Consider the following 26,759-nt stretch of genomic DNA (forward strand, 5'->3'; position numbering starts at 1 on the left):
AAAAATATTGCTTATATGAGTAAAGTCCAGTAAGAGCACGTTGTAAGTACGACAAATAAGTACTGTCAAAAAAAAACTAGCCAGACCTTACATTCCCCCAAGCCTGTGCAGTTCTGTGGATTTGCGTCCATCACAGCGTAGCATCAGGGAATTACAAGGTTAAAATCTCTCCAAATCCTTCTCCGCTCGGTGCCACAAGCAAAAATATAAAATGTAAAGAGCTTTTTGCATGCATTCCGCCCCATTGTTCTGCGAGCCCCCTGGTCCCCCCCCCCCCCCCCCCTTTGCTTCAGCTCAAGTGGATCAGTCGAGGTCACGCAGTGCGGGCTGGAGTGGGGGGCTGATCCATTTTGGTATCTTTATGGGTAAATGGAACAAATATCCAGTACATATAGTGGATAAAACCACTGACCGACCACCCCTCCAGGGCACAAAACAGGGAGCCAGAAAGGCACAGCGGTCACAACCAGGCACAGTCCTCTTAGTGAGAGAGGGCGGAAGTCGTAGACCACTACTGAAGTCCATTCGGTGACCCTGGGGTTCAATCTCTGACTCTTACGGTAAAGGGTTGGCAGGCCAGTCCCATGCCTGCTGTGTGCCAAATGGCATTGTAGCAGCAGTGCACTGGTAACTGGGACAGCATTGATTTCAAGGGACAAAGGTGGACAAGGAAGCGCAGAACTGAATTTCCAGACTTCTTGTACGGAATCTGATCTGAAATCCAGAGTCTCCCTGCTCTAAAGGACATCCCATCTGTCACGGACAGGAAAGAGTGTGTGTTCATTAAATCTGCCTAGCATGGTACACTAGTGTTTTGGAGGTTAGCAGTCTTGCTCAATACACATTTCTGATCTGGCAAGTTTGACAGCATAAGGAATAGCAGATGGCCCTGTGGCAGGCTCCTGCTGTTGCTGTTTTAGCTGCTTTTATTTCAAATATACAGAGAGTACGTCAGAAATTCATTTCCAACATAAATAAATATGACTTGCTTTTAGGGCACGATCTGACAGTCCTTTGCTTTCCAGAAGGTGTTCTGTTATCTACCCTGATCGCACCTTCCCCTGTTCCAGTGAATGCCTTGACACTGAGCAATCCTCCAGAGGATGGCAGTTTGAGCGCAGTCCCTGTCTCCTTATTAAATCTCCTGACGCTTGTTTGTTTTTACAGCTGAGGCGGTGCGTCAGAGATTCAGAGCTCCAGTGTGAAGCACGAAGGCTTTAGCAGGCAAGGAGCTGGCTTTGATTTGAGAACTTTATATGCGTCTTCCTCTGTGCTGCGTGTGCTTTTTAGAAACTTCGTGCACATATGTACCAATGATTTATTATGCTGTCAATGAACCTTTAATGGACAGTCCAGTCTGTCTGTGTTTTATTACCAAGCCCCCTCCAGCACTGCCTCAGAGTTTCTGCAAATTGCAAGTCCAGCCCCAAATGGCTCCCAGTGGACAAGAGGGGGGTAGTGGATGCAGCTGCCCCCCCCCCCACTCCCCTTTCACTGAACCCCCTCACAGAGCGCACTGCTCCAAGCTGAAGGAGCCTCCTTCTTTCCTTTTCCTCTTCTTCCTGTTGTGCACCCTACAGCAGGCGAAGGTCGTTACCATCAGGCCCACCCCCAGCAGGACCACCGAGACCGCCTTGGCCATGGGCAGGTTGTTGAAGTAGAAGGTGACAGCCACGCTGGACAGCCCAATGACCAGCGAGATGATGCCGAAGGGGAAGATGCAGCGGTACCAGGACTTCTCTGTGCCTCCCGTGGCCAGGGCCAGCCTCTCCAGGGTGGACAGGGGCTCAGGCTTGGCCAGGGCTACTCCTTCCAGGCTGGCCGTGGAGCTCTCCATCTGCACCTGCTGCTGCTGGCAGGCTAAGGGTCCCGACTTGCAGCCCATCATATTGCGCAGAGTCCCTGCTGTCTGTCTCCAGTCATTGTTTGTTGAGAGAAAGCTAGAGTGAAGAGAGCCGAGCAGCTGCTTCTGTGCTCTGCTATTAACACATTTTCACTGTTGAACTTGGCTGTGGAGGATATAAGGAGTAGAGTGGAGGGGAGAGGGGGGGCGACTCCTGCAGGCCTATTGGCTGATGCCGGAGTGTGATGTCACTGCTGGTGGAAGAGGAAGGCGACAGGAGGCTGTTTCTGTTAACCCTGTATCTTCCAGAAAGTAATGCAAGGTTATTGCTTCTCAGCAATCAGAAACGTTTCATATAGTCTTGTGTTTTTATTTAAGAAGGGGAGTAAAGCACTAGAAATCCCCCTCTTGTTTGCAGTGTTCATTGAATCAGTTGTACCAAGATGTGACCCGGAAATACGGAGACATGCAAGCCCTTGGATGCAAACCCTGTGGATTGTTCCATCCTATCCGAAAATCTGCTTCACTAAAGAGTTTAAAACCAAAGGGAATATTGCATGAGCATATTGACACCGATTTCTTAAAATAACAGTCCAAAAGTCAACAGTGTTCAGATTCAAAAAGCATTCAATGGTACCATTCTTCAAACAGGATTTATGTAACAGAATATCACCGTGCAAACCTGTAAAATAGCTGCCCCCACTGATAAAAACTATACATACTGTATCACATTTCAACCTGCCTGTTGTACGCGGTATGCGTATAAAACAAAATGATTCACATATTATTTCAACAGGTTGAAATAATTGTAAATGTTTGTGTTCAATATAATGAAATTCAATATTAGTTGAATTGCAATCATTTTCACCTAAAATGCAAGCGTGCAGCCAGCACCAATGCCTGGTTCTGTCTGGTTACAGCATACTTATGGGGAACATGGTGTCTGTCTAAAACGGAGGCTGTCCAACTACCTGCCAACTTACACACAGATCCAGTTAATGAACAGGCTGCTGTCCAGTAACGAGAGAGAGAGGCAGTTTAGTTTACTTACACACAGATCCAGTTAATGAACAGGCTGCTGTCCAGTAACGAGAGAGCGAGGCAGTTTAGTTTACTTACACACAGATCCAGTTAATGAACAGGCTGCTGTCCAGTAACAAGAGAGAGAGGCAGTTTAGTTTTCAGTGCAGCTCAGGGTCAGTGCAGGTCTTCTGACAAACTGCAGCAGTAAAAACAAAACGTTTGCTAATTGCCAGGCTCGGATTGTTATACATAAAAGAATATATATATATATATATATATATATATATATATATATATATATATATATATATTTTACTGGGCTTCCCACTTCCAGGATCCTGGCAGTGATGAACCCATCAGTTAGGAGTCACTGGCCACTTTATTAGGATGAACCTGTCTTGGTGAAAACACACCGTTCTCTACGGCTTTCTGTATTCAGCGTTTAGGTTACTGTGCGTATTGAGCCTCTGCAGCTGTCACCTTCCACCCGATAAACCAGTGGTCACAGTTGCAGTGGGGCACTCACTATCATATCTTACAGAGAGGAACTACCCAGTGATCGCTGACCAGCTTGGGAAGCCGTACCTTTTCATGATTTGCTGCTTAGCTGTAGAATAAGCCTGCTTCTCTTGTGATTGGTCTGCGATGATGAAATGCGCTATAATTACAGAGTGCTACCCTGTAATCATAATCTCTTCCACACTTTCTGTCAAGAAGCTTATTCCTCTTTTTTTTTGCTGCTGAAGTGCTACCAGAATTACAGCTTTGGTAGAGAAATTCAATTAAATGAATGGTCGCGGTGACTCAACACTCCCGCTGCCTCCTTTCATCTCGGAAAGTCAATGGCATCTTTATTGACAGGCTGAAAATCAGCAATTCCCTGGAGATGGGGAGTTAGACTCGCTACAGCTCCTGCAGAGTGACCGCTCAATTGACCTCGCACAGCGACACTGCAGAACCACAGAGCTGTGATAAACATTGGAATGATGATGAAACACGAAAGGCATCAATGCATCTAATCCATTATGCCACTGTTTTTAGCAGCTGAAATAAAAATGGAAGAATGTTCAATGATTGCAATGACTCATGTAAGAATGTTCAGTTTGTAACGAAGACAACAAAAAAATAATGTACTGTAGAAAAGAACTAATGAATGCACTATGGGCAACAGAAATTACAGGTATGGGTTCAGTTTTTAAGGTTTTGATTCTTCAGCAAAGTAAGGTATGTGAAGAACATTTCTTCCACTTATTTTGGCCATGAAGACTGACTAGCTCATGCTTTACAAAATGTTTTATTTTTTATGTGATGTTAGATTGAAAAAATCTGTTCAGAAACTTAGTAATAATCGGATTCTAAACAGTAGTATTGCTACAGAGGCAAGACACTGAATGTACGCCCACAGCTCAGTTCAGAAAACAAGAAGCTCAAAAATCTGCAATAAAAAAAGAAAGAAAATACATTCCCAGCTCTGCTGGATACAAAGGGGGCTTTATGTTTGAGAAGAAAAAAACTTGGCATGGAAGAGCTTGCTTCCCGAAAAAAGGCAGCTGTTGTATATTTCTAGATACTGGAGATCCGGACTGCGTAAGAGAGCTGGATGTGTATACATTATACAAGTGACTCTGTAAGAGGCACTCTGTCTTAGCTTACTGCCTTTTTACTGACACCTACCCAAATATTGCTAATTTGGGTAATAGTGAATACACAGTATAGTACAAACTAATTAAAAAAGTTCTAATATAAAACATGGTCTCGTTTGCAAAATGTTACGGCAGCAATATCTTTATAGGAGTCTGTGTGGTCCAGTGGTTAAAGAAAAGGGCTTGTAACCAGGAGGTCCCCGGTTCAAATCCCACCTCAGCCACTGACTCATTGTGTGACCCTGAGCAAGTCACTTAACCTCCTTGTGCTCTGTCTTTTGGGTGAGACGTAATTGTAAGTGACTCTGCAGCTGATGCATAGTTCACACACCCTAGTCTCTGTAAGTCCCCTTGGATAAATACGTCTGCTAAATAAACAAATAATAATAATAATAATAATAATAATAATAATCTTTGCAAGTCCTTTTAAACAATCCCGTTCAGTGAAATGGCTGACTGCTCAGATGTTTTGCTCAGCATTCTTGCTCTTATTGTATTACCTGTATTGTAACACTTGAAATGTATTTTCTTACGATTGTAAGTCGCCCTGGATAAGGGCGTCTGCTAAGAAATAAATAATAATAATAATAATTCTTCACTGCCTTTTTTCTATTAGTTTCTAAAGCAAGTTCTTTTGGCATTTCGTTATATTTTATACTGCACACTAGAGGGCATTATGATACAGACAGAATTACTTGTGCATATCACATTCACACAGCAGAGAAGGAGCGAGGGATCCATAGGGGTTAGTGCTTTTTGTATTTCCTATTTTTCAGGAATAGCTAGCATTATTAGGAATGAACCGAAACCAGAAGAGCATCATACTAAATGCTAAAAAAAACATGCATATATTCACACACACAGCCACACCCTTAAGACAGATGCACATGGAAACGTCTATACATGTACTGTATATACATCCATACATATACAAGCACACAGACACACCCTTCACTGCAGGCAGGTTGAGGCACTGCACCTCTCCTCATGGTCCTTGTGGACCTGGGTTTGTGCCCGCGGGCACTCTGCAGTCAGTGGTGGAGAGTCATGAGCTGGCTTCCTTTCTGCAGGGGTTGCAGAGTGACCACTTACTTCCTGAGTTCATACATGTTTGATAGGAAGTCAGCGCTTTGTGAATTACAGGGACAAAGGAAAATAATGCTGTCAGCAAGTTGATGATTCAGAACCATGACTGTTTAGACCTGATTTTAGGGCCCTGTCTTTAACAGCAGTCTGCTTCCCAATGTTTATTGTTATGATAATGAAGAAACAGCTCTGAAGAATAATTTAGCTGCACCTTTCTATATTACTAGTTGCTTTTTTAAATGTTATACATTGATGTTGTTTCTCTTTTAGAAAAGACGTTACTGCTCATGTATTCACACTGAACAGGGCTCAAGAATGGTGGCTTTTAATCCTTGCAGGGGGCTTTAACTAAAATGGACACGTCATCTCACGTAGGACCCCTGAGCTGAAGTTTCTCTTTAGGTTATTTTGTGGGGTTTGAGCGCCCTCTGCTGGTAAAGCGCAATATTACTACGTTTAAGTTGGTGCTTCTCTTGGCAAGAGCCGAGTTCAAATCAGCATGAAGTTTTAACATCTACTCTCGTGGAATGGAAATCCTGCGGTACAGCCACAGGTTAGCCCAGAGTCATGTCACAGTTTGAATTTGAAACCTGGATTTGAGTTCTTCATCTCTAACCCCTTGGACATATAGCCTCCCATTTGCCCTGCTCCAGCCCTCAGCTCAACTTACCTCCCAGTCTCTCGGCCTTAGCCACGAGGCAGCCCTCCCTGTTCCCAGCCCCAGCCCGCATCTCTCTGCCCTTTGTCTTGGTACTACACTTTCCTGTGCATTGCGATTGCAGCTCATTCACAAAGCTTCATCTGAGATCAGAGCACAGCTTCACAATCTCATCACTGACATCTGAAAGGACTGCAAGCTGGGAGCTCAGAATGACAGCAGCACAGGAAGGGTAAAAAACATTTCAATCTAAGGAGTTCACTACTGTGGAGTACACTTTAGAAGGAAAGACGGATGACATCAGCAATTTTTTCAGAGACATAAACCTGCATGGCCCTATAATACTGAAACATCTGCAACCCCTTTCTGACCAGCCCTGCAAGCAATTCATTAAAAATGAAACCCCCCAAAAAAGTAAACCCAAACTGGGCAGCTCTGGGACACGTGTAACAACTAGGAGCTGGGTGATGCTTGTCAAACCAGCTTATGTTGTTCCAAAACACAACCCTAGCCGGTGACCAGTTAGACCTTGAGCTAGTCAGTGCAGGCATTTCCAGCAGGGATACTTAACGTAAAACTGACACACATGGAAAATCTAACGATTGAGCTTTAATTTAAAAAAAGTTATATACGCGTGCAACCTTCCACAGCTTCACGCGACACGTGATCGAAACCAGTGACGTCACCCAGCTGCCTGCCTACGTATTTTTCTGATAAATTGTACAGCAACTTGCAAAAGGAAAACTTAATTGAAACACGCATTGTGTCCACGCGTTTAACAAAGGAGTTGCATATGAAACCGGAATTCTATTTGCACGGCGGGGGTATAATTCTGGCATGAGCTACGCGACCCCCAAGCTGCAAGCTGGCTGAACTCTCAGAAATGTCTGAAACACCGCTGTTATTAATTACACATATAATACATATCCCCTCATAAACTAGCCCTGGGAATGTGTGTTTTACTTCACCGTGTGCCTGTTTAACAGGGGGCGGCTATCATAGCATTCGTAATTTTCGTTGGACGGGTGAGGCTGGTGTGAAAGGACCTCTCATGTTCATGACGTATTAACCGAGGGACGGGAGTGTGCGAGTTCAGAAACAAACAAGAGGTTTTTTTTTTTAAGTCGCGCATCAACGGGAATCGTTTCTCTTCTTTCTTTGACACAGGAATGCCTAAAGTAAAAAGGAGCCGGAAGCCTCCTCCGGATGGCTGGGAGCTGATTGAACCCACACTGGACGAGCTAGACCAGAAAATGAGGGAAGGTGAGGAGGGTTTAAAACACGTCGGCTGAGTGGAAACCAACTTCACCAGAGTAATCACACCGGGCTGTCGCTTACTGAGCGGTTTATTTAATCGGCATATCAACACAAATAGAAAACTAGTAACACAAACTTACTGTACGAATCGATACAGACCAGTCAGATTTACAGAAGGGATGGAAATAACCCTCTGGCATTGCACGGCAGTTTATCCCATTCCCGGTTTTACTAGAAGTTCAGTAATAATGACACACCTGAGCTTGTTACCTACACACTGTGGCTAACCAAGCTTGTAGTAAAACCTGGAATGCGTGAAACTGCTCCGCAATAGGAGTCTTATTGCCATCCCTCGACGTCACAGATCCGTAAAAAAACGGATCGCACACCTTGCGTTCGTCCCTGTTTTAACCCAGTGTTAAAAACGTCATATTTTGTGACTTAAATTCACTTGTCGGTATACTGTACCGCTGATCCGTAACCCCCGGTGTATCCAGATGCTTACACTCTCCTCACAGAAGCAGGTTTTCGCTTAGCTGTTTTACAATGCTGATGTGCGCTGTTGTTCCAGCTGAAACCGACCCGCACGAAGGGAAGAGGAAGGTGGAGTCGCTGTGGCCCATTTTCAGACTTCACCATCAGCGGAGCCGCTACATCTTCGACCTCTTCTACAAGAGAAAGGCCATCAGCAGAGGTAGGTGACTTCATGCAGTACTTTTAATAAACCCTGGATCAAATGACTCCAACTAAACAATGTCGTGTTGATATAATTAAAAAAAAAAAAAAAAAAAAAAAAAAATCATATTTTTGTGATCTAAAATTTAAGTGCTCGTTTCACAGAGCAAGGTTAGCACTGACCTTGGACTATCTAATGAAAGTTTAGCTCTGTAGTCCATGGTTAGTGCTAATAGGGGTCTGTAAAACCAACCATAAATTAGTTGAATGAATTAAAAAAAAAAAAAATGTGCAGGTAGTGATAGAAGCTGATTTGCAGTGGATTTGAGGCAGGTGAATCCTTTATTTGCATCAGTAAGTCTATCTCTATTTGTTGGGGGCTGGTAAAGCATGTTAATTGTCATTCAAGGAGGTGTCATTGCTGGTTTTCTGCTTGGAAGGCAGTTGGTTAAGTGCTGTTGCCTTTTGTTTCTAGAGCTGTACGAGTACTGCATTAAAGAGGGCTATGCTGATAAGAACCTGATTGCTAAGTGGAAGAAGCAGGGCTACGAAAACCTCTGCTGTCTGCGCTGTATCCAGACCAGAGACACCAACTTTGGAACCAACTGCATTTGCAGAGTCCCCAAGAGCAAGCTTGAAGCGGTAAGATTATTCACCCAGAAAACCAGCTTTTTTTTTATTTTAATTGATTGTAGAAACTTGGAATTCCAGGATCACTTTGCATTACATGTTTTAGAATTATTAAAAACATTCACACACAAATCACATGGAGGGGCCCAATATTTAAAGCTGTATGTGTAGTAAAGTTTGTGTGTGTGTAAATACTGTATGCATGCTACAGAAGTGGCACTGTGCAAACATGCTACAGAAGTGGCACTGTGCAAACATGCTACAGAAGTGGCACTGTGCAAACATGCTACAGAAGTGGCACTGTGCAAACATGCTACAGAAGTGGCACTGTGCAAACATGCTACAGAAGTGGCACTGTGCAAACATGCTACAGAAGTGGCACTGTGCAAACATGCTACAGGAGTGGCACTGTGCAAACATGCTACAGGAGTGGCACTGTGCAAACATGCTACAGAAGTGGCACTGTGCAAACATACTAACCCAGTATGTTCTCTCACAGGGAAGGATCATCGAATGCACTCACTGTGGATGCAGAGGATGCTCTGGCTGAAGGGAGGCTGTCTGCTGCCATGGGACACGAGGGCTCATAGTAACACCTAAACCTGTGTGCATTTTAAACTCCTGGACCATACTTTGATTACAACTGTGTCAGCGAGAACACCTTCTTTAGTTTACACTGTGATTGTCAAGCGACATTATTATACTATATATTGATTTGTAAAGATCCTAGGGTGTGTAAAATGAAACTACTCGTTGCAGTATGCTCTTGATGTACTTTTCCTATCTCTCTTTTTTTTATATATATAATTGCTTATTTAAGTCATTAAAAAAAAATAAAATTCATACTGTTTGAAAGGTTATGTGTGTTTGCAAATGTGATACTTGAATCCACTGATGTAAACTGGGACAAAGGGTTTGGATTTCTGCAGTGCTGCTGTTACTGGAGTGGTATCTGGATAATGAATTACGAGCAGAATAATCCTAACTCTTTAGGGTAATTCCACATACAACGGACCAATGGACCTCACCATCCTGTTTGCTTTCGATATCACATATGGTTGTACCTGGAAGTGGTTCAGAAATAAGCCTTATGCCCAACTGGATATGTTTAGCCCCTTATGCATACAGTAAAGATATTGTTGCTAGTATGTATTCCAGGGCAAGGCATTTTTGTAACCCAAATGTGAGAAGAAAAAAAAGATTTAATGACACAACAGCATGACCAAAATATGTGCATTTTGCTTTCTATTGCTGCCCAGTATTTTTTTTCATATTGCATTCCTTAAACAAATATTCATATGTTAATTACTATAGCCCTGTGTATTCTACAAAATGTATAACTCAAAAGCATTTGTACTGATACAAAGCTTGTTAACAATGTCAAGAAACGTAGTTTTTATGAAAACAAAGAACACTACCATCCAGAGGGATGTACTATTTGACCAAACGCATGTAGTAACAGTGCAGGGATGGCAATAATACTCCCATTGCATAGCAGTTTGATCCATTCCTGGTTTTACTACTAGTTTAGTAAGACACACCTGAGCTTGTTACCTACACACTGTGGCTAATCAAGCTAGCTGTAAAAACTAGAATGGGTGAAACTGCTTTGCAATAGGAGCCTTACGACCAAAGACACCGCCTACAACATTTCCCTTCGGTCTTAGCGGCTTGTTTTCAAGATGGCTGCGCCCAGCGACAAAAGTCCTTCTTCCATGGTAGCTTCGGCATCGCCTTTTGCAGGTTTTCCGTTTGCGATCCCGGGCGCTGCTACCGGGGAACCGGCAGGTAAACAGTCTGAAAAAACCGGCGAGCAGAAAAAGAAGCCGTGCCGGGCGTGCATGGATTTCAAATCCTGGATCAAACAGCAGAGGAAGCAGACACCCACACAGGTACGTTGCGTATGTTGCAAAACTAGTCGCATCATGCACGGCCAGCTTCTAACGTTGCATAGTAGTTTTGCCATTTTCCGCTTGTGGAATAAATATAATACAAAATGCGCGATACGGGGTGTAGATTAACAATTCACAATACTGTTTTCCAAATTAAAACACGGTCAGGTAGTCTGGTAGTGTAAGACTTATTGCACCTGCTGATTACACCTGAACTCCCTGCAGGAGAGCCGGCTCGACGAGGAGAAGAAGGAGAGGCCCGTGGAATGCCCGTTAGACCGGGAAGAACTGGGCAGGAGCACCTGGTCTTTCCTGCACACGATGGCAGCCTATTACCCCGACACACCCACTGGCGCGCAGCAGCAGGACATGAAGCAGTTTGTAAACTTGTTTTCAAAGTTCTTTCCTTGCGACGAGTGTGCTGAAGACTTGCGAGCAAGGTCAGTATGTCTATAGCGCTCTCCTGTGAAGAACACACATGTTCCAAACTGATGTGTAAAATGCAAGCGTAGGGGCAAAATCGCTCTTGCTACTGAGATGAAAGACCAGGGATTTTGGCTGTTTTCCAATCGCCTACTTATAATCGTTTATTTCAAAGAATTTTTTATAACGGTTTTTAAAATGTCTTTCCTTCAGGTTAAAATCAAATCAACCAGACACCACCAGCCGAAACAGTTTTTCCCAGTGGATGTGCCGTCTTCATAATGATGTCAACGTGCGCATCGGCAAACCAGAGTTCGACTGTGCCAAGGTGGATGAGCGGTGGAGGGACGGCTGGAAGGACGGGTCTTGTGATTAACAAGAAAGGGAATTGGCAGCACTGAACCCCAGACCTTTATTTAAGACACAGAATGACAAAGGTGTACGTTTTTACAATGTAAATCTTAGACGTATTTGCTTGATCAATGCGTTTCCTGGAGGTTTGTGATGTGTTTTAGTGTCATAGTAATATCTGGAATTGTTGTCACGTGTGAAATGTGGGCTAGTGTAACTGTCAGGTGTTGAACTGGATCCCAAGCAGTGTCCCCACCCCATCACCCACGTGATTCGGATCATTCCGAATTCGAGTTATTTGATCGTTTCCATATGTCTAGACAGTAATTACTTAATGATGCTCATCTCTCTTAGAAGCTTTGGATCAAGATCATAATTTTTTTCAAACCTTTCTGAGTGGGTCTTTAAAACAAGACTGAAGGAATATGCTTGAATAACTCCAATTTTTTTCTGTTGTAAAATGTAACAATTTCTATATATATAGGCATATGGAAGTTATATAAAATGTGTGTGTGTGTGTGTTTAATTACTTTTTGATTGCAATGTAATGTGCTTCATACGTTTAAGAAAAGAAAACACAAGTTTACTGTTGGGACTATGTTTTCAAGCAATGCTGTTCAAAGGTGTGCAATGTGGACCTGTACTGCGGGCAGCGGTTATATATGAAGATACATTATTATTATTTGTTTATTTAGCAGATGCCTTTATCCGAGGCGATTTACAGAGACTAGGGTGTGTGAACTATGTATCAGCTGCAGAGTCACTTACAATTACGTCTCACCCGAGGGAAGGAGCACAAGGAGGTTAAGTGACTTGCTCAGGGTCACACAATGAGTCAGTGTCTGAGGTGGGATTTGACCCGGGGACCTCCTGGTTACAAGCCCTTTTCTTTAACCACGGGACCACGCAGCCTCCAGATACATGTCTAGTGCGATGAAGACCAGGCACTAGCAGTGAGTCCCGTGGGGTTTCTCTTGGTAAGAATTAGAAGAGTATCAGGGCCCCGGTAAATGAAAAGCCCCATTGTTTACAGGAAGGACTTTATTTTGGCTGCAGTTGCAATAAGAAATTCAGTAGACAGCTTTAAGATTGAATCTGTTCCCATGACCAGCAGAGGGTGCAGTGGGGTTACTTTTCACAGCTTGTGTCGAGTATTTGGGTTACGAGCGGAATGGCTCTCTCAGGCCAGGCAGCTGGCAAAAAGATTGGTGATACAGGCTTGGCCAATAAGGCTAGCTGAGAGCTGGTAAAATGATCAGATGAGCAGTGTTCAACATGGACCCGCTGCAGCTTCGGTCGTAGTGTTTGTAAGACTTGCTAAGCAAGGTGATCAGGTTTTTCCAGCGCTTCAGTTAACCCAGGATGACTTGCAGAGTTTGGCTTCTTCCTGGTTGCAGTGGTGATGATTACATGTGAATTGTCACCTGAGGAACTGAGACTGAGTGATTATTCATGATTTTAAATGGACTGTACAATAAATATGATGCTGAACAACGTCACATTTGAGCATTTCTTTTTTAGGCCACATTGGGTACCGGCATCAGTACCACAAATAAACAAGATTGTCCTTGTTATAGTGTTATAGTGTTATAGAGTTAGTGTTGTATTGTTATAGTGTTATAGAGTTAGTGTTACAGAGTTATATTGTTATAGTTAGTGTTATATTGTTATAGAGTTAGTGTTACAGAGTTATATTGTTATAGAGTTAGTGTTATATTGTTATAGAGTTAGTGTTACAGAGTTATATTGTTATACAGTTAGTGTTATATTGTTATACAGTTAGTGTTATATCTTATGACTTAATGAAGAAATGCAGTTGGGTTTTGGGGGATTTTGCATTGTTTTCAATTCTATTTAAAAGCTGACATATGATTCACCCTGTAATAACTGAACATTGAATACTCAAGTAAATAAAACGTCAACAAATGTGTGACCTGACAGTCCATAAAAGCTCCCAAGAGATTTCTATTATATAATATATAATTAGGACTTCCACATGGCTACACTTTGAATACTTTAAGGAGAGATGTCCTCTAGGTTCTGCTCTCTAATATCATCATTACCCCACCATCAACCGGCACCTGCTGTTTTCCATGCGCGGTCACGAGTTCAGTCGAGAGGAAGAGCGAGGGAGGAAAAAAAGCTCCAATTTCATTGGCTGGCTCGTTGATTAAGAAGCTTCTGATCTCGATAGCCCACCACATCACCGCAAAAAAAAAATATTTTTTTTACATCCAGAAAAAAAGCGTGTGCATGTGTCTGCAGGCGCGTTCACGTTTCGTGTGCCAAGGCGGTGGGTGGTAGGTGCTGTATTTCCAGACGGCTAGAAGTAGACTAACAATTGGCTGCCCTCCAGTATTCAGGTAATCGGTTCACATGCGGGTAGAAGGAATTTTGTTTTTTTTTTAAGCCGTTTTCCTTGTTGCGCGCGTCCCCGCTGCTGCGTTAACGCGCACTGTTTAAAGGTCCCTTGCCCTGCGCGCTCCCCTCGTTAGGCTTGTGCGCGGCGCTGTTAGGCAGGGGTGGGTGTGTATGTGAATGCACGCCAGCTCACTATCTATCTCTAGTAAAGTCGAGCCCGAAGCTCTCACAAGCAGAACAAGGCTGGGTGCAGCTACAATAAAGATGGAAGGAACAGGGTCTTTCGGAGCCGGTAGAGCTGGGGGCGCCTTCGACCCCGTCGCCTTTATCAAACAGCCACAGACCGTTCTCAGAATACTATCTTGGGTAAGGGTGCATTTTTTTTAAATGTGTTAAATATTATTTTATAACAAACCTTTAGGAGTAAGGGTATACAACAGCAACCTTTTTACATGCAGTAACAGGCATTATCAAATACAATATACATTTAAAAATAAAATACATAATTGAGAAAAAAAAAAACAGCTTAATGTATATTTGAACTGTCGTTTGAAAAAAAAAAATCTAGATATTTTGTTTAATAAAGCCTGTTTGTATTAAGACTGGTATCAATTTCATGCAAAGATGGTTCAATCAATTATCATCACGATCTAACGACACCAGCCTAAAACTGCAGAGACTATAATAGGCTCTGATTGCAGCTACTGGCCGCTGTTAATATCTGTGCAATATCAGGGTTTATTTAGTGGGGATCAGTCTGTTTTAGTTTATTGTCTCATAGTCTCTTTTCCTGTATTGCTCTTGTTATTGACTCGGGCAAATCTAATTTAATTTGTCTGTTGCGGTGAAAGTGATTATTTGTAAAATAAAAAAAATAATAATAAACAGGTACATTCCAGTATTTCTTTCAGATGAGAAATGTGACATTTTGATCTCCCGCCTCGGTTTAGTTTGGATTTGCATGCGAGATCCTGTTTCGAATCATTAATGTTTCTAATACAGTTGTAGAATGTTAAATTCCTCGCCGTTCCCCCGACACCCAGCCTAGCCCGCCACCCATTCTGTTTTGACAGCTACAGCCCGCTTTGCCAACCCATCGATCTGCTCGCTCGAACGAATTCAAAGGGAGATCCTGACAAGCCGCTTCACATATTTGCGTCTTTTTCATTCTCTTCCCTTTACTGGCAATGGCCGCTGTCTACACAGCAAGCTTTACCACAAGCCAGTGCCCCTCTCTTATTGCATTCAACAGAGCATCTTCATATAAAGAGATGGCCTTGCTGTGTGTGATCATGTATACCTATAGTGGTTTTCTTATTTTTTAGTTTAAGGTGCATGTATGTATGTGTGTGTGTGTGTGTATATATATATATATATATATATATATATATATATATATATATATATATATATATATATATATATGGGGGCAGGGGGATGCAATCGTTTATACATATACTTAAGAGATTTATAGATGTATGGATAGCTGTAATGTTCTGCATTTTGAAATCATACAGTACATACATACACATGTGTTCAAATTGGTTTATTATTATTATTATTATTATTATTATTATTTTTATTATTATTAATATTAAGAATAATAAAGCAAGTCTAGGAAAGTCCAGCTTTTGAAGGGGTAATTGCTAAGAAGTTTCCCATTTAAAAGTCCCCTTTAACAGCTACATATTGTTTATCTATGGGGAATTCCAGCTTCAGGATTGACATTAGCTCATTCTAAGCCACAAGTTTCAGTTTCACATGAGAAGCAAGCAGAAATGTAACTGACAGGAGATGGTCTTGAAGGAGCAGCTGCTCAGATGCAAATTACAATAATTCCAGAATGCCCCCTTTTAAAAAAAGTACCCAGATAATCACAGCACTGTTCTTCCATAATGTAGGCCAGCTATCCCAATGTACCAGCTACAGTTACAACACACAGGCCAGACACAACTAAGCATCTCAATTCAAGATCCCTTCCTCAATCTCAATGCACTCCCTTACACAAACAAACAAACACAACCATGCGTTAATGAATCAGTGACTGGAGTAACAGCACTGAAACTATTGCCATGGTATATCTTTGAAATGATATGTGTATGTTTCAAGAAGTATTTAATAACCCACAAACAGTAAGTAATCAGTGTGCAAGCCATTTGGAAATGTTTTAATATACAGTGCGATAATGCTCTCGGTTATACGCGCCTCGGATATAACGCTCCTACAACAGGTCCCCCAATTCCCTATACAAGTGATTCATGCAATATTTCTACAATAAATACAGTACCGTGTTGTTCAAACTGCAAACAGCTTATCAGTCTGTTTCTGTCTCTCCCTTTTGATACAGTATCTGAACTGAAGAAAAGCACTTTATAACACTGACATCTTATTCAGCATTCGTTTTTATAACTAAATAGGCCTATTACGTGGTTATCTTAACTAATGTATTTACTTTTGTGCTGCGAGAGGAGCTGCGGCTTCGCTTCAGCCCCGCTCCGGCAGCCAAACCTTGGGCGAGCCCATTCCCTCTTCCCCTCTCCAAACCCGCTGAACTCCCGACCGCTGTTTAGCCAGGCTAGTGAGAATGTTACCTTTTTTTTTTAGTTTGTTTTTGTAAAAAATACAGCGTTGATTTCATGGTGCTTATGCATGGTTAATTCATGGAAAGTTACATTTTTTGCTTCACTATATGTGCATTACAGAGAGGGAGTTATTTTATTTTGTGTTTTAGTAAGATGTGTGTTGTTATGTGTACCGCTGTGCTCGGTCAAAATGCAGGGGGATGAGTCATCAATGGTCACACTGGGAGGGCGCTGCACAATGGTTTTATTTTTCACAGGCGTCTGTCAGACAACACCTAACGTTTCATCAGATATGACGAGTGAGCCTCGCTGCAGCCCTAAGCCTGACGTCACTCCGCTGTAGTTTTTTTTCCTGCCGTCGCCCTGGTAACCAAGACGCCGGTCTGATTCACGTCGCATTATTTGCAGAGTCCCGCAGCTATAAAAGCACACTGCCAATTCCATTTCATCTCCAGATTGCTTCTCTTTTAATTGCCACCAGTTGGATAGCACGGAAGCACTGAGACCTTCTCTGATGACATATTAGCTCAAAGAGCCAGCTGCCCAACGTTTCGATGTGTTGTACATACCTTTCTCAAGGGAGCATGTGTTTGAATCAAAACATTGGAGGTGGCCTATTTATAGATTTTTGACGGCATGACAACTACTATATAACATATTTGATTTCATCACATTTTTCACAGTCTATTCCATAAACAACACTGCTATTTTTACAGTAGGTATTAGTTTTTAGTGGATATGTGTTGTTCTTATGTTTAATTATATATATATTTTTTTACTTTTGTCCATGTATAGTTTACATGTACTAGTGCAAGTATTTGTAGAACCTATTCTGTCAATTATTCTTTTATGTTTACTGTGAACTAAAATATCACCTAAATTAGCTTCTCTTTTAAATGCTACAACTGGGGCCCCAGGAAATACTTTTTTCAATTTTTCGGAATTATGTAGAATCTTCAAGTGTTTCCAAACTATCTTAGAAATATTAGGCACAAGTTTATAGTAAATCATTACTAATGGGACTCTTTTGACCTTTTTATCTCTATTTTTATAATCTACTAGATCTCTTTTTAGTTTATCCACTTTTCTTAACTCCGTCTCTATAATTCTTTCTTTGTATCCTCTTTTTTGAATACATTTCTTTGTTTTACATAGTCACTTTCTTTTGAGCATATTCTTCGTATTCTTATTCCTAGACCCTTTGGGATTGCCCTTTTAGTGTGTATCGGATGTGCAGAGGACATGTGTAAATACTGGTGCATGTCAGTAGGTTTACAGAAGAGGTCAGTCTCAATTGAACCTTCTTCAAGTTTTACTATGGTGTGTATATATATATATATATATATATATATATATATATATATATATATATATATATATATATATTACAATGAATGTTTTATCAACTGTAATAGGGAATGACATAGGAGGCACATAACAGCACTTAGTTGCATGCAGAATGGCTGCAGTGCAGGTTTGTAAACGACTAACAGTTTTGCACAGCTCTAATATCCTTTACTGTCCTCAAGGGACCCGCTCCTTTGAACAGCACGTGAGCCACGATCCTCTAATTGGCTTCTGGTGATCTGTCATGCCTAAACACCGCTATCAACCAGAGGAATTAGTTGATTTGTCAATACATTGATTTGTGATGAAACGAACAGCTTCTCCTCACCCAGTGTGCCATTTCCTAATTGCATACAGAATTTCCCATTATTATTATTTTAGATTTGAGTTTTTTATTTTTATTATTTCTATTGGTATTCATTGTTATGGTTTAGGATTAGAATTCAAAAATACCCAGCTGCTTTGCACACGATGCTGCTGTTGCTTACTGAAGAGGAAACGCAGCCTCCCATGCACCCTGTTTATGTGTATGCTGTAAATAGCAAAGCAGATCTTTATACTGTAATATGTTTCGTTTTAAAGCAAAATATATGTAGTACCAAAATGCACTCCTACTTGTTTGTAAAAGTAGGTAAGTGCTCTGCATCCCAAAATAGACTTGAGTCATCTCTCACACAAGTCTCGAGTCGCATATTTGGAACAGAATGTGCCGTACAAACATTATTGGCTTCTCAGGGTCTGAGTTGTTGTTTTTCTTTTTTCTCAATGTTTTTAACACAGTGATTCTAAAAGCACCCTGCTGCTCATACCCAAGTGTGAATTAAAGCATTTTAAAGACCCCCTGTTACTAAACACAAGCAGAGCAGTGGGGACAGTGTCCAACACTGCGAAACCCCGCTGCCTGTGGAGCTACAGGCTGTCTGCATGTGGAGAGCATGATCTTCTTGTGTCACAGACAGTTTGTCATTCTTCCACTGGATGGGCCAACCAGGAAACATTCACATACAGGGGTAGTTTATTACTCTGAATACTGGCATCTTTTACCTCTGTATACAGAAACCCTTGTGGTGATTTATTGCTGACCATGTTACTGTCATCATTAAACACTATAACAATACAATGAAAAGAGCATCGCCAAAATACTAGGACCTCTGCAGTTTCTATCATTGAACGAGAGGTGCTTGGAGGACAATGCGCTGGCAATGCAAAGGCACTGATGCAGTCTGGCTAAACCTGTGATTGCTATTACTGTTGTGTTGCTGGTGACCACTGCTGCTGACAATTGCCTTAAAAAATGGCTAGTGCACCAAGGCCATAAGGTTTTTATTGAACCTGATTGTGGTAGAAAAGGATTTCAGTTACCACTGCAGTTATGACTGCAGATTTTACATACACTACCTGAATCAACCTTTCAAGCAAAGAAAAATATATTTGTTTCATTTCAAAATTAAAAAGGGAAGTCGGTACCACATCTTGTGATTCCCCAGATACTCCACCTGGCAGGCTCGCTGGTGGTATTTGCACAATGGGGAATTGAGAGTCTTCCAGCACACTAAACAAGCTTCTCCTTTTCCTGTTGCAGATTTTCTCTATTGTCGTGTTTGGATCCATAGTGAACGAAGGCTACGTGAACAGTCACAGCAACATACTGCACTGTGTTTTCAACCAGAACGACAATGCCTGCAATTACGGGATTACCATCGGGGTGGCAGCGTTTTTTGCTTCCATGTTCTTCTTCCTCCTGGACATTTATTTCCCCCAGATCAGCAGCGTGAAGGACAGGAAGCGGGCAGTGCTAGCAGAGCTGGGCTTCACAGGTATTCATTTAAACATTCCTGTTCATTACATTTCACAGCCTTTTTAAACAGAGAACCTATACCTGGCTGCCATTAAACTCTCTGATGGAAAGTGGACATTTTTCCTGCTGTATTTTAGTTGCTTGAAATAGATTATTTTGAAGCATTTCCTTTGCGGAGGGTCTGTGTTGTGCTGATTTATTATACTCTTTCTCTAAATGTGCCCTTTACCTGGCTTGGAGTTTACTTTGAATTTGTCCTCAGTCCTTAGTATTAGCATTGAATAGCCTTCCCCCTTCCATTTCAATGATGTAACAATGTGACTTCCATCTCTGCCAGTCACACCCTCTTTCTTTTATCATAGGAGGGGTTGTTGAAAAGTCTGGGCAGCAGGGTCCCTGTGATAGCATCCACACTGCACACTGATACTGTCACTGTAATAGCATCCCCACTGCACACTGCACACTGATACTGTGATAGCATCCCCACTGCACACTGATACTGTGATAGCATCCACACTGCACACTGATACTGTGATAGCATCCACACTGCACACTGATACTGTGATAGCATCCACACTGCACACTGATACTGTCACTGTAATAGCATCCCCACTGCACACTGCACACTGATACTGTGATAGCATCCACACTGCACACTGATACTGTCACTGTAATAGCATCCCCACTGCACACTGCACACTGATACTGTGATAGCATCCCCACTGCACGCTGATACTGTGATAGCATCCACACTGCACACTGCACACTGATACTGTGATAGCATCCACACTGCACGCTGATACTGTCACTGTAATAGCATCCCCACTGCACACTGATACTGTGATAGCATCCACACTGCACACTGATACTGTCACTGTAATAGCATCCCCACTGCACACTGCACACTGATACTGTGATAGCATCCACACTGCACACTGATACTGTGATAGCATCCATACTGCACACTGATACTGTGATAGCATCCACACTGCACACTGATACTGTGTCACTGATGGCTGTATCTCCACTGCACACTGATACTGTCACTGTAATAGCATCCACACTGATACTGTGTCACTGATGGCTGTATCTCCACTGCACACTGATACTGTCACTGTAATAGCATCCACACTGATACTGTGTCACCGATGGCTGTATCTCCACTGCACACTGATACTGTGTCACTGATGGCTGTATCTCCACTGCACACTGATACTGTCACTGTAATAGCATCCACACTGATACTGTGTCACTGATGGCTGTATCTCCACTGCACACTGGTGCTGGGTGTGGGTTAGTCCCCCCCCCCCCTGTAATTTTGTTGTTGTTGTTATGAGATTGGCACGTTGCCTTAAAAACAATTAGAGAGAATGCAGTTCCCATAAAACATACAGATAACGAGTTACTGGAACCAGCTGAAAAATGTGGCTCCACCAGGAAATTCTCCAAAGCTTTGCAAGTACAAAGTGGAAAGGCCAGACTTTCTAGTCTTCAGAAAGCTGGCTATACCTTCTGTGGGAAAGATGGATATGACCTTGATTCTATTCTATTCTGTTCTATTATCTATTTAAAGGTGCATGCTCCTCATTCACGTCCAGTTTTCAGTGCAGTGTGATTCCCGTGTGTCTGTTTACTAGATTCTTTCCATGGGAGAGCTTGTCTGTTTAATCAGAGAGCAGGTGCTGTTTGTTTGCACTCCTCAAAGATAGTGTGAGCTGAAAGGACACCGGCTTCCACAAGCTCCCTCCTACTGCCTCGCTCTTTGGGAATGAGTGGCATGTTCATTCCACTACTTGCAGCAGAAGGAGGATATATAAAAAAACTGACAGAGAGAGCTGATTGTAGGTAGCGAGAGAATTCCATACCTCTTAACCTGTTACCCCAGCTGCTTGTACAGCAGTGCTTGCATGTCAGCAATCATACACACTCTCTAGACATCTGTTTCATTATTCAGTAGCTAGTGAAACATAAGACAAGTAGCTGGAAGCATTGGAACACTGTCTGATTTGTGCTTCTCCTTTACTAGAAGTAGAACATTGCTAGCTTTACTTTATACTGTAACACTGACAGAGTTTTTAATGATTGCATACTATCAATGCCTGGTATATGTAAAAGGGTTGAATCTGTGGTACTTGGCGATCAGCACTGTTCAATTTAAAACCCACAGAACGAGGTAGCAGTTTAAGATTGGGGTGACTCTGGCTTTGATTTCCCAGCTGCCTTGTTCAGAATCACTGTGTTGTGCAGACCTGGCGTCCCGGTGGTTCCTCCTCCCCCAGGTGTGAGCTGGCTTCTTTGTGTTTCAGGTTTCTGTACGTTCCTGTGGTTCGTGGGATTCTGCTTCCTGGCCAACCAGTGGCAGCGCACCTCGTCCGACGAGCTGCCTCTGAACCAGGGGGCCGACGCAGCCAGGGCCGCCATTGCCTTCTCCTTCTTCTCCATCGTCTCCTGGGTGGGTATCTCTGTCCGGACAGCATGGGGCCACATCGTTTAAACTGTGCTTTATAGATGATTCCTCCGTAGAACTCCTGTATCGGATGACAACCCCGCTGTTAAGTCAGACACCTGGATGTGTTGCTGTCTCTGTTCCTGCGCATCAGGTATTAGGATCCCACCACACACACAGTTCAGAAGGGTCCTAATACCTGCTGCACAGGAAGCCAGTCTATAGTGTGGTAGCAGGCACATTGATTGATAAGGGGGCTTCTATTTCTGTACCTTCCTCTGCTCGCTGGGTTGATTGGAATGCATCAGTCTCTTGCTGGGGATCCAGCAAGAGAGGTTCCTTTTTGCACAGTAATGCTGCTGGATTACAGCCAGGGTGAAGGCACGTCCTGCCCCTGAGCTGACCGCATGAGCAGGGAACACTGCTGCTCTCTACCCCCTGCTGTTATCATTTCGCATTTGCAAGAGATTTTTTTTTTTTTTTCTTCCACGCCTTCATTATTCCTCAAAGCGGGAGTGTGTCCCCCCAGTTATTTTAAATTGAATACCTAAACTGAAGCACTTCCAATGACCGATGGCTATAGGATTTTATTCAGGTTGTGATCCACGCTATGCAGTCAGTGTCTCACATCGGCCAGTTCCTGCTGCTCCGTGCTGCATAGCGAGCAGTAAACCTGCATGCTCACAGGAAATATCACTATTTATCAGCAGCAGCCCGTTAATTATTAAACAGATTGTTCGATGGTAAAACTTACCGTCTACAGAAAAGCAAAGCCCTAATTGCAGATACATAGGTCAGATACTTCACCGGTAAATGCTTCGATGAACAGAATGTGAATGTGTCCTTTTTCTTCCTCATATACCGTATAAGCTTTCAGCTGTGAGTTCATCAAAGTCTATTTTAATGAATAAAAAGCAGTCTGATAGCTAAGAAACTTTAGAAAGTGTCTTGACTTTCAAACTGCGTTTTATTCAAAAGCAGTCAAGATACTCATGATGAGCTAAAGCTTAGTGAATATATATAACCATGTATTTAATGGCCATATATGTGCATATGTTGTATCACAATGGGATGTATATGGCCATTCCATACATGGGTTCATATAAAAACATATGACATTGATGCTTGTTTTGATAGTGCACCCCTAGCAATAGACATACAAAGGGGCTTTCTAACTACTTTCTAACTTTGTGATTGAATGTCATATTAACCTAAAGAAATAACAGAACAGCTCAGTACTTTGCCACATAGCTGTTCGAATCTGCAATCCCTAGCCTTACGCCAAAGCACCTTGTTAATATTTAAAAGCAAAGTTCATCCATTTTCGAAACGGCTTGCTTGTAAGGCCTCTGGGTTGACAAGATCATAATTATGAGCCGTTTTTAGCAAGTAATATGTTCCAACAGCCATTGATCTTTTTCAGGATGAAGCTTGTGCTCTGTAACATTTTCACTATTTCTCAAACGCAGAGCTGCTACAACCCTCACACAGGGAGCTTACAACTGACGCTTCCACTCCTGGTCTTTGTTCCAACCCTGTTCTAAATTGTTTAACTAAACCAATTAAAAACCTCCATCCAGACCCTGAAGTAGTTCATCAGATCATTTTACCTGTTAAACCTGGAGTGAAATCACCCTCCAGGGCCGGGATTGGACACCCCTGACCTAACAGCTATGTAACAAATCTGAGCCCATCTCTAGTGCACCCTGCGTACTTTACTTACCCTGTTACTCTTATTAAAAGGCTGGCCTCACTGTGAAGGCGCTCCAGAGATACCGCTTGGGCACAGACATGTCCCTCTTCACCACGGAGAACATCGAGGGTATTCCCAATGTGGAGCCCTACCCTGGCTACCCAACAGGCAGCGGCATGGAGACTGCAGACACCTACCAGAGCCCGCCGTTCACCGAGAGCCTGGACAGCGGCCCCAAGGGCTTCCAGGTGCCAACCTACTAGGACTCGCCAAGCCGTGTAAACACGCAACCGATCCGTCCGCGGTGCAGTGGCGTGCGTTGGGTGGATCGCTGCCAAGTGTAACATGAAGTCAATTCTGATGTGGCCTATCACTAATGGGCTTACAGTGTTTATAGATAGTTGTGACCTCTGTACAGGGTCAGTATGCTGGTTGTATTTTCATCTTTGTTCTGATAGGTAGGTAGGTTCTAGTTTGGGTAAGTGATGTCCATAAAGTCTAGTGTTCCCTCTGAGTCCGGGCCTGTGTAGTGACAAGTGTTGGTAACAAGCCTGATCCCTTCACTTCTTGTTTCAATAGTAGCTCTCTCTCTCTCTCTGTCTTCTTTTTTCATTATAAATAGCCAAGTCTTACAGGAAGAAGTAATGGGGTTTCATCACAACCAGATCAGATCCTGCCGCTTCTGTCTATTGCTGCAGGTTAATTGGCTAAACATACCGCTTGAAAAACTGCAACATGCTCAATTTAAACACATGCAAAGGGAGGGGTGCCATAGAAATGAAGCAGTTCCACACGGTTTGGTGTCCTGACGGTTCTGCTGTTTGGTGGTGTGGGCGTGTGGATAAACGTCACGTGCTGTGTGCGCAGTTGCCTTATTTCTGTGACAGTATTGCATTCGTTAATGAATCTGTCCTGATTGTGAAACTCATTGGGGTTTGCAGATTTAAGAACCCTGATTTAAATTTGAAATGCCAATGCAAAAAATAATGCAAACTTAAAGACTGCAATACCCATGTATGCTTAGGAATCTGTTATTGAAATAAATCAGAAACATGCAGCACCACACCCATGTTACATGGTATATTTATTTGTGTGATAATATAGATTCCACGAGGAATTAAAAGATGCTAAAAACTGATCAAAATGAATTTTATTAAGTGTTAAATAAAATCTTCAAGGGTAAGGATGATCACTTGGAACTGGAAGAGGCTTGCTATAAGATTCATTGCTGTAAACGTGTGTCAGTAAAATCTGTTAAAAAAACCTTCGCACATAAATGATGACAGTAAGCAGGAGGTCAGCATTTTGTTTTGGAGTTCAGTTTAATACCAGAGCTGTACTTCCTAGCCTGTGTTTTAAATGACCCTTCTTCAGTGAGAGCACTGGGTAGGAACTCAATGCAGCAGAAAGAGACTTCATTGTACTGTAGATAAAGATTTGTTAAGTGTTTTTTCATACCTTTACTGCTTCTAGTGCAAAATCAATGACCTGTGTATTAGTTGGTAAGAAGAAAAAAGTGTATAGTGTTATTCCCTGTTAATCTATAGGACGTAGTGCTGTAAGTAGTGTTAGAAAGTGAAACTTGTACCAATGTGAATGCAAGCACACCATGCCTACATTGTTTTAAATGCAGAAATATGTTTTTAAACAGCTTCTATCAAAAGGGATCTTCTCAAAAGTTTGGAAACACTATGCAGCGTAATACAGGACAAGAAAAAAAAAATACAAATGTGACAATATAACAAGGTCTTGCCATTCTAACTATTGCATTGCTGCGGTTTTAAAAAAAATGCACACATTTTTTTCATATTGCCGCCTTCTCTACCTTAACTTCAGTTTGCCTTTGTGTTAAATCTCATTATGTGGATCAGACGAGATTTGATTTTACAGCCCTTTTCTTCAAACCGTCCACTTTGCTGAGACTCCAGTAGCAGTGACGTCGGTCGGGAATATATCCTGTTAATATCGTACTGTAGAATCACAAGAAAATCTTGTGACATTACCTTGAGACCTGCATCCGATAGCATGTGCGGTAAAACATTTTTAAACAGAGACGAGGCTGCTTTTAAATTAGCTTAATTATTATTATTATTTATGTATGGTAAACATGTATTCAATAGCTAAGGAATACCTTGTACAGTTAAGATCAGCAAATGTTTACATTAAAAGTATTAAGATTACAAATGCAGTATGAATCAAAAAGTACAGGTCCCACTTCTTCACAACATTTCATGATTTGAGGCCTTTTAATACAGGCTATTTCCAGGGTTGTACTTTTTGTTGAAGTCCTGTCAAAACTTTTGAGACAATCCTAAGGGGGAGCAGTGGGTAAGGACTGGGAGTTAATGTTAACAGTGCATAGTGTTTAATACCTGTGGTAGCGCATCTTTAATGATATTGTACACAAAGTGATACTGGTTGTAATTCAATATATATTTATGGACTCTTGTTTATTAAAGTGTTCACACTCTGTTGTGTTTCTTGTACTGATAATGCACTCCTGTTAAAATACTTCTTGGACCACTTTTCTGGCATCAGTGTGACCTTTAATTTCGAATTTGTCATTATTATACATTTGTTTTTCAGCTCCATCTCTATTTAAATTATACTGGTCCATGTTCTGTAATGGTACTGTTAGCAAATCACCTGTGTACATCTTATGGAATTTGTTTGAATCAAAATAGTCTTTCCTGACATTTAAAATAAAGTGTAATGTTTTTAATACACGAGCAACTGTTTTAATTATACAACTTATGTGCTGGAATTGACAAAGGCCAATCAATACAGAGACTTATTAAGTGTCTGTGTTTTAACCCACAATCGCTGCATGGTTAAATATGAAGAAATATCAAATCTATAGTGCTGGAATGTGTAACGCAAGCAGCACGGAGCAGCTGGGATTTCTGGAGAGTATTTTGCAGGTTGCAGACTTTCACTAAAGTCTAGTCAGCTCAGAAGCTAAACACTTTCATCCTTGGATCAATGGTTTGCAGTTAATGAAAATGCTGCATTGTTACTGCAACAGGAAAGGGTTTAGCATATTTGTTCTGA

At 42.0% G+C, this 26,759-nt stretch overlaps 4 protein-coding genes across 4 annotated transcripts; 3 read left to right on the forward strand and 1 right to left on the reverse strand.

Annotated features, from left to right (window-relative positions):
• Positions 1-260: 260 nt before the first annotated feature.
• On the reverse strand, positions 261-2,330 carry LOC117973460 (transmembrane protein 100-like). Its single transcript, XM_034925899.2, has one exon. The coding sequence runs from the start codon at positions 1,886-1,888 to the stop codon at positions 1,505-1,507; it is 384 nt and encodes a 127-aa protein (XP_034781790.1). The 5' UTR covers positions 1,889-2,330; the 3' UTR covers positions 261-1,504.
• Positions 2,331-7,220: 4,890 nt separating this feature from the next.
• On the forward strand, positions 7,221-9,675 carry LOC117418554 (protein BUD31 homolog). The gene is made up of 4 exons (XM_034031724.3): positions 7,221-7,516; positions 8,082-8,204; positions 8,661-8,827; positions 9,315-9,675. Exons 1-4 carry the CDS (start codon positions 7,423-7,425, stop codon positions 9,363-9,365), a joined length of 435 nt encoding a protein of 144 aa, XP_033887615.1. The 5' UTR covers positions 7,221-7,422; the 3' UTR covers positions 9,366-9,675.
• A 747-nt stretch (positions 9,676-10,422) lies between these two features.
• LOC117418092 (FAD-linked sulfhydryl oxidase ALR) lies at positions 10,423-12,980 on the forward strand. The gene is made up of 3 exons (XM_034030674.3): positions 10,423-10,707; positions 10,933-11,147; positions 11,344-12,980. The coding sequence occupies exons 1-3, from the start codon at positions 10,498-10,500 to the stop codon at positions 11,504-11,506; spliced, it is 588 nt and encodes a 195-aa protein (XP_033886565.2). The 5' UTR covers positions 10,423-10,497; the 3' UTR covers positions 11,507-12,980.
• Positions 12,981-13,786: 806 nt separating this feature from the next.
• LOC117418167 (synaptogyrin-3) lies at positions 13,787-26,430 on the forward strand. The gene is made up of 4 exons (XM_034030829.3): positions 13,787-14,208; positions 19,354-19,588; positions 21,876-22,021; positions 23,759-26,430. The coding sequence occupies exons 1-4, from the start codon at positions 14,020-14,022 to the stop codon at positions 23,969-23,971; spliced, it is 783 nt and encodes a 260-aa protein (XP_033886720.1). The 5' UTR covers positions 13,787-14,019; the 3' UTR covers positions 23,972-26,430.
• The last annotated feature ends 329 nt before the right edge of the window (positions 26,431-26,759 follow it).

Source organism: Acipenser ruthenus, chromosome 13 (genome assembly GCF_902713425.1).
Source record: "Acipenser ruthenus chromosome 13, fAciRut3.2 maternal haplotype, whole genome shotgun sequence".
Lineage (NCBI taxonomy): Eukaryota > Metazoa > Chordata > Actinopteri > Acipenseriformes > Acipenseridae > Acipenser > Acipenser ruthenus.

Excerpts from the sequence above, each read along its gene's own strand:
- LOC117973460 (XM_034925899.2), bottom strand. The coding sequence starts at position 1,888 with ATGATGGGCTGCAAGTCGGGACCCTTAGCCTGCCAGCAGCAGCAGGTG.
- LOC117418554 (XM_034031724.3), top strand. The coding sequence starts at position 7,423 with ATGCCTAAAGTAAAAAGGAGCCGGAAGCCTCCTCCGGATGGCTGGGAG. Across the intron at positions 8,205-8,660 it reads GAGAAAGGCCATCAGCAGAG|AGCTGTACGAGTACTGCATT; the intron begins GTAGGTGACTTC and ends TTTTGTTTCTAG. Across the intron at positions 8,828-9,314 it reads CCAAGAGCAAGCTTGAAGCG|GGAAGGATCATCGAATGCAC; the intron begins GTAAGATTATTC and ends GTTCTCTCACAG.
- LOC117418092 (XM_034030674.3), top strand. The coding sequence starts at position 10,498 with ATGGCTGCGCCCAGCGACAAAAGTCCTTCTTCCATGGTAGCTTCGGCA. Across the intron at positions 10,708-10,932 it reads GGAAGCAGACACCCACACAG|GAGAGCCGGCTCGACGAGGA; the intron begins GTACGTTGCGTA and ends AACTCCCTGCAG. Across the intron at positions 11,148-11,343 it reads GCTGAAGACTTGCGAGCAAG|GTTAAAATCAAATCAACCAG; the intron begins GTCAGTATGTCT and ends TCTTTCCTTCAG.
- LOC117418167 (XM_034030829.3), top strand. The coding sequence starts at position 14,020 with ATGCACGCCAGCTCACTATCTATCTCTAGTAAAGTCGAGCCCGAAGCT. Across the intron at positions 19,589-21,875 it reads AGCAGAGCTGGGCTTCACAG|GTTTCTGTACGTTCCTGTGG; the intron begins GTATTCATTTAA and ends TTTGTGTTTCAG. Across the intron at positions 22,022-23,758 it reads TCTTCTCCATCGTCTCCTGG|GCTGGCCTCACTGTGAAGGC; the intron begins GTGGGTATCTCT and ends TCTTATTAAAAG.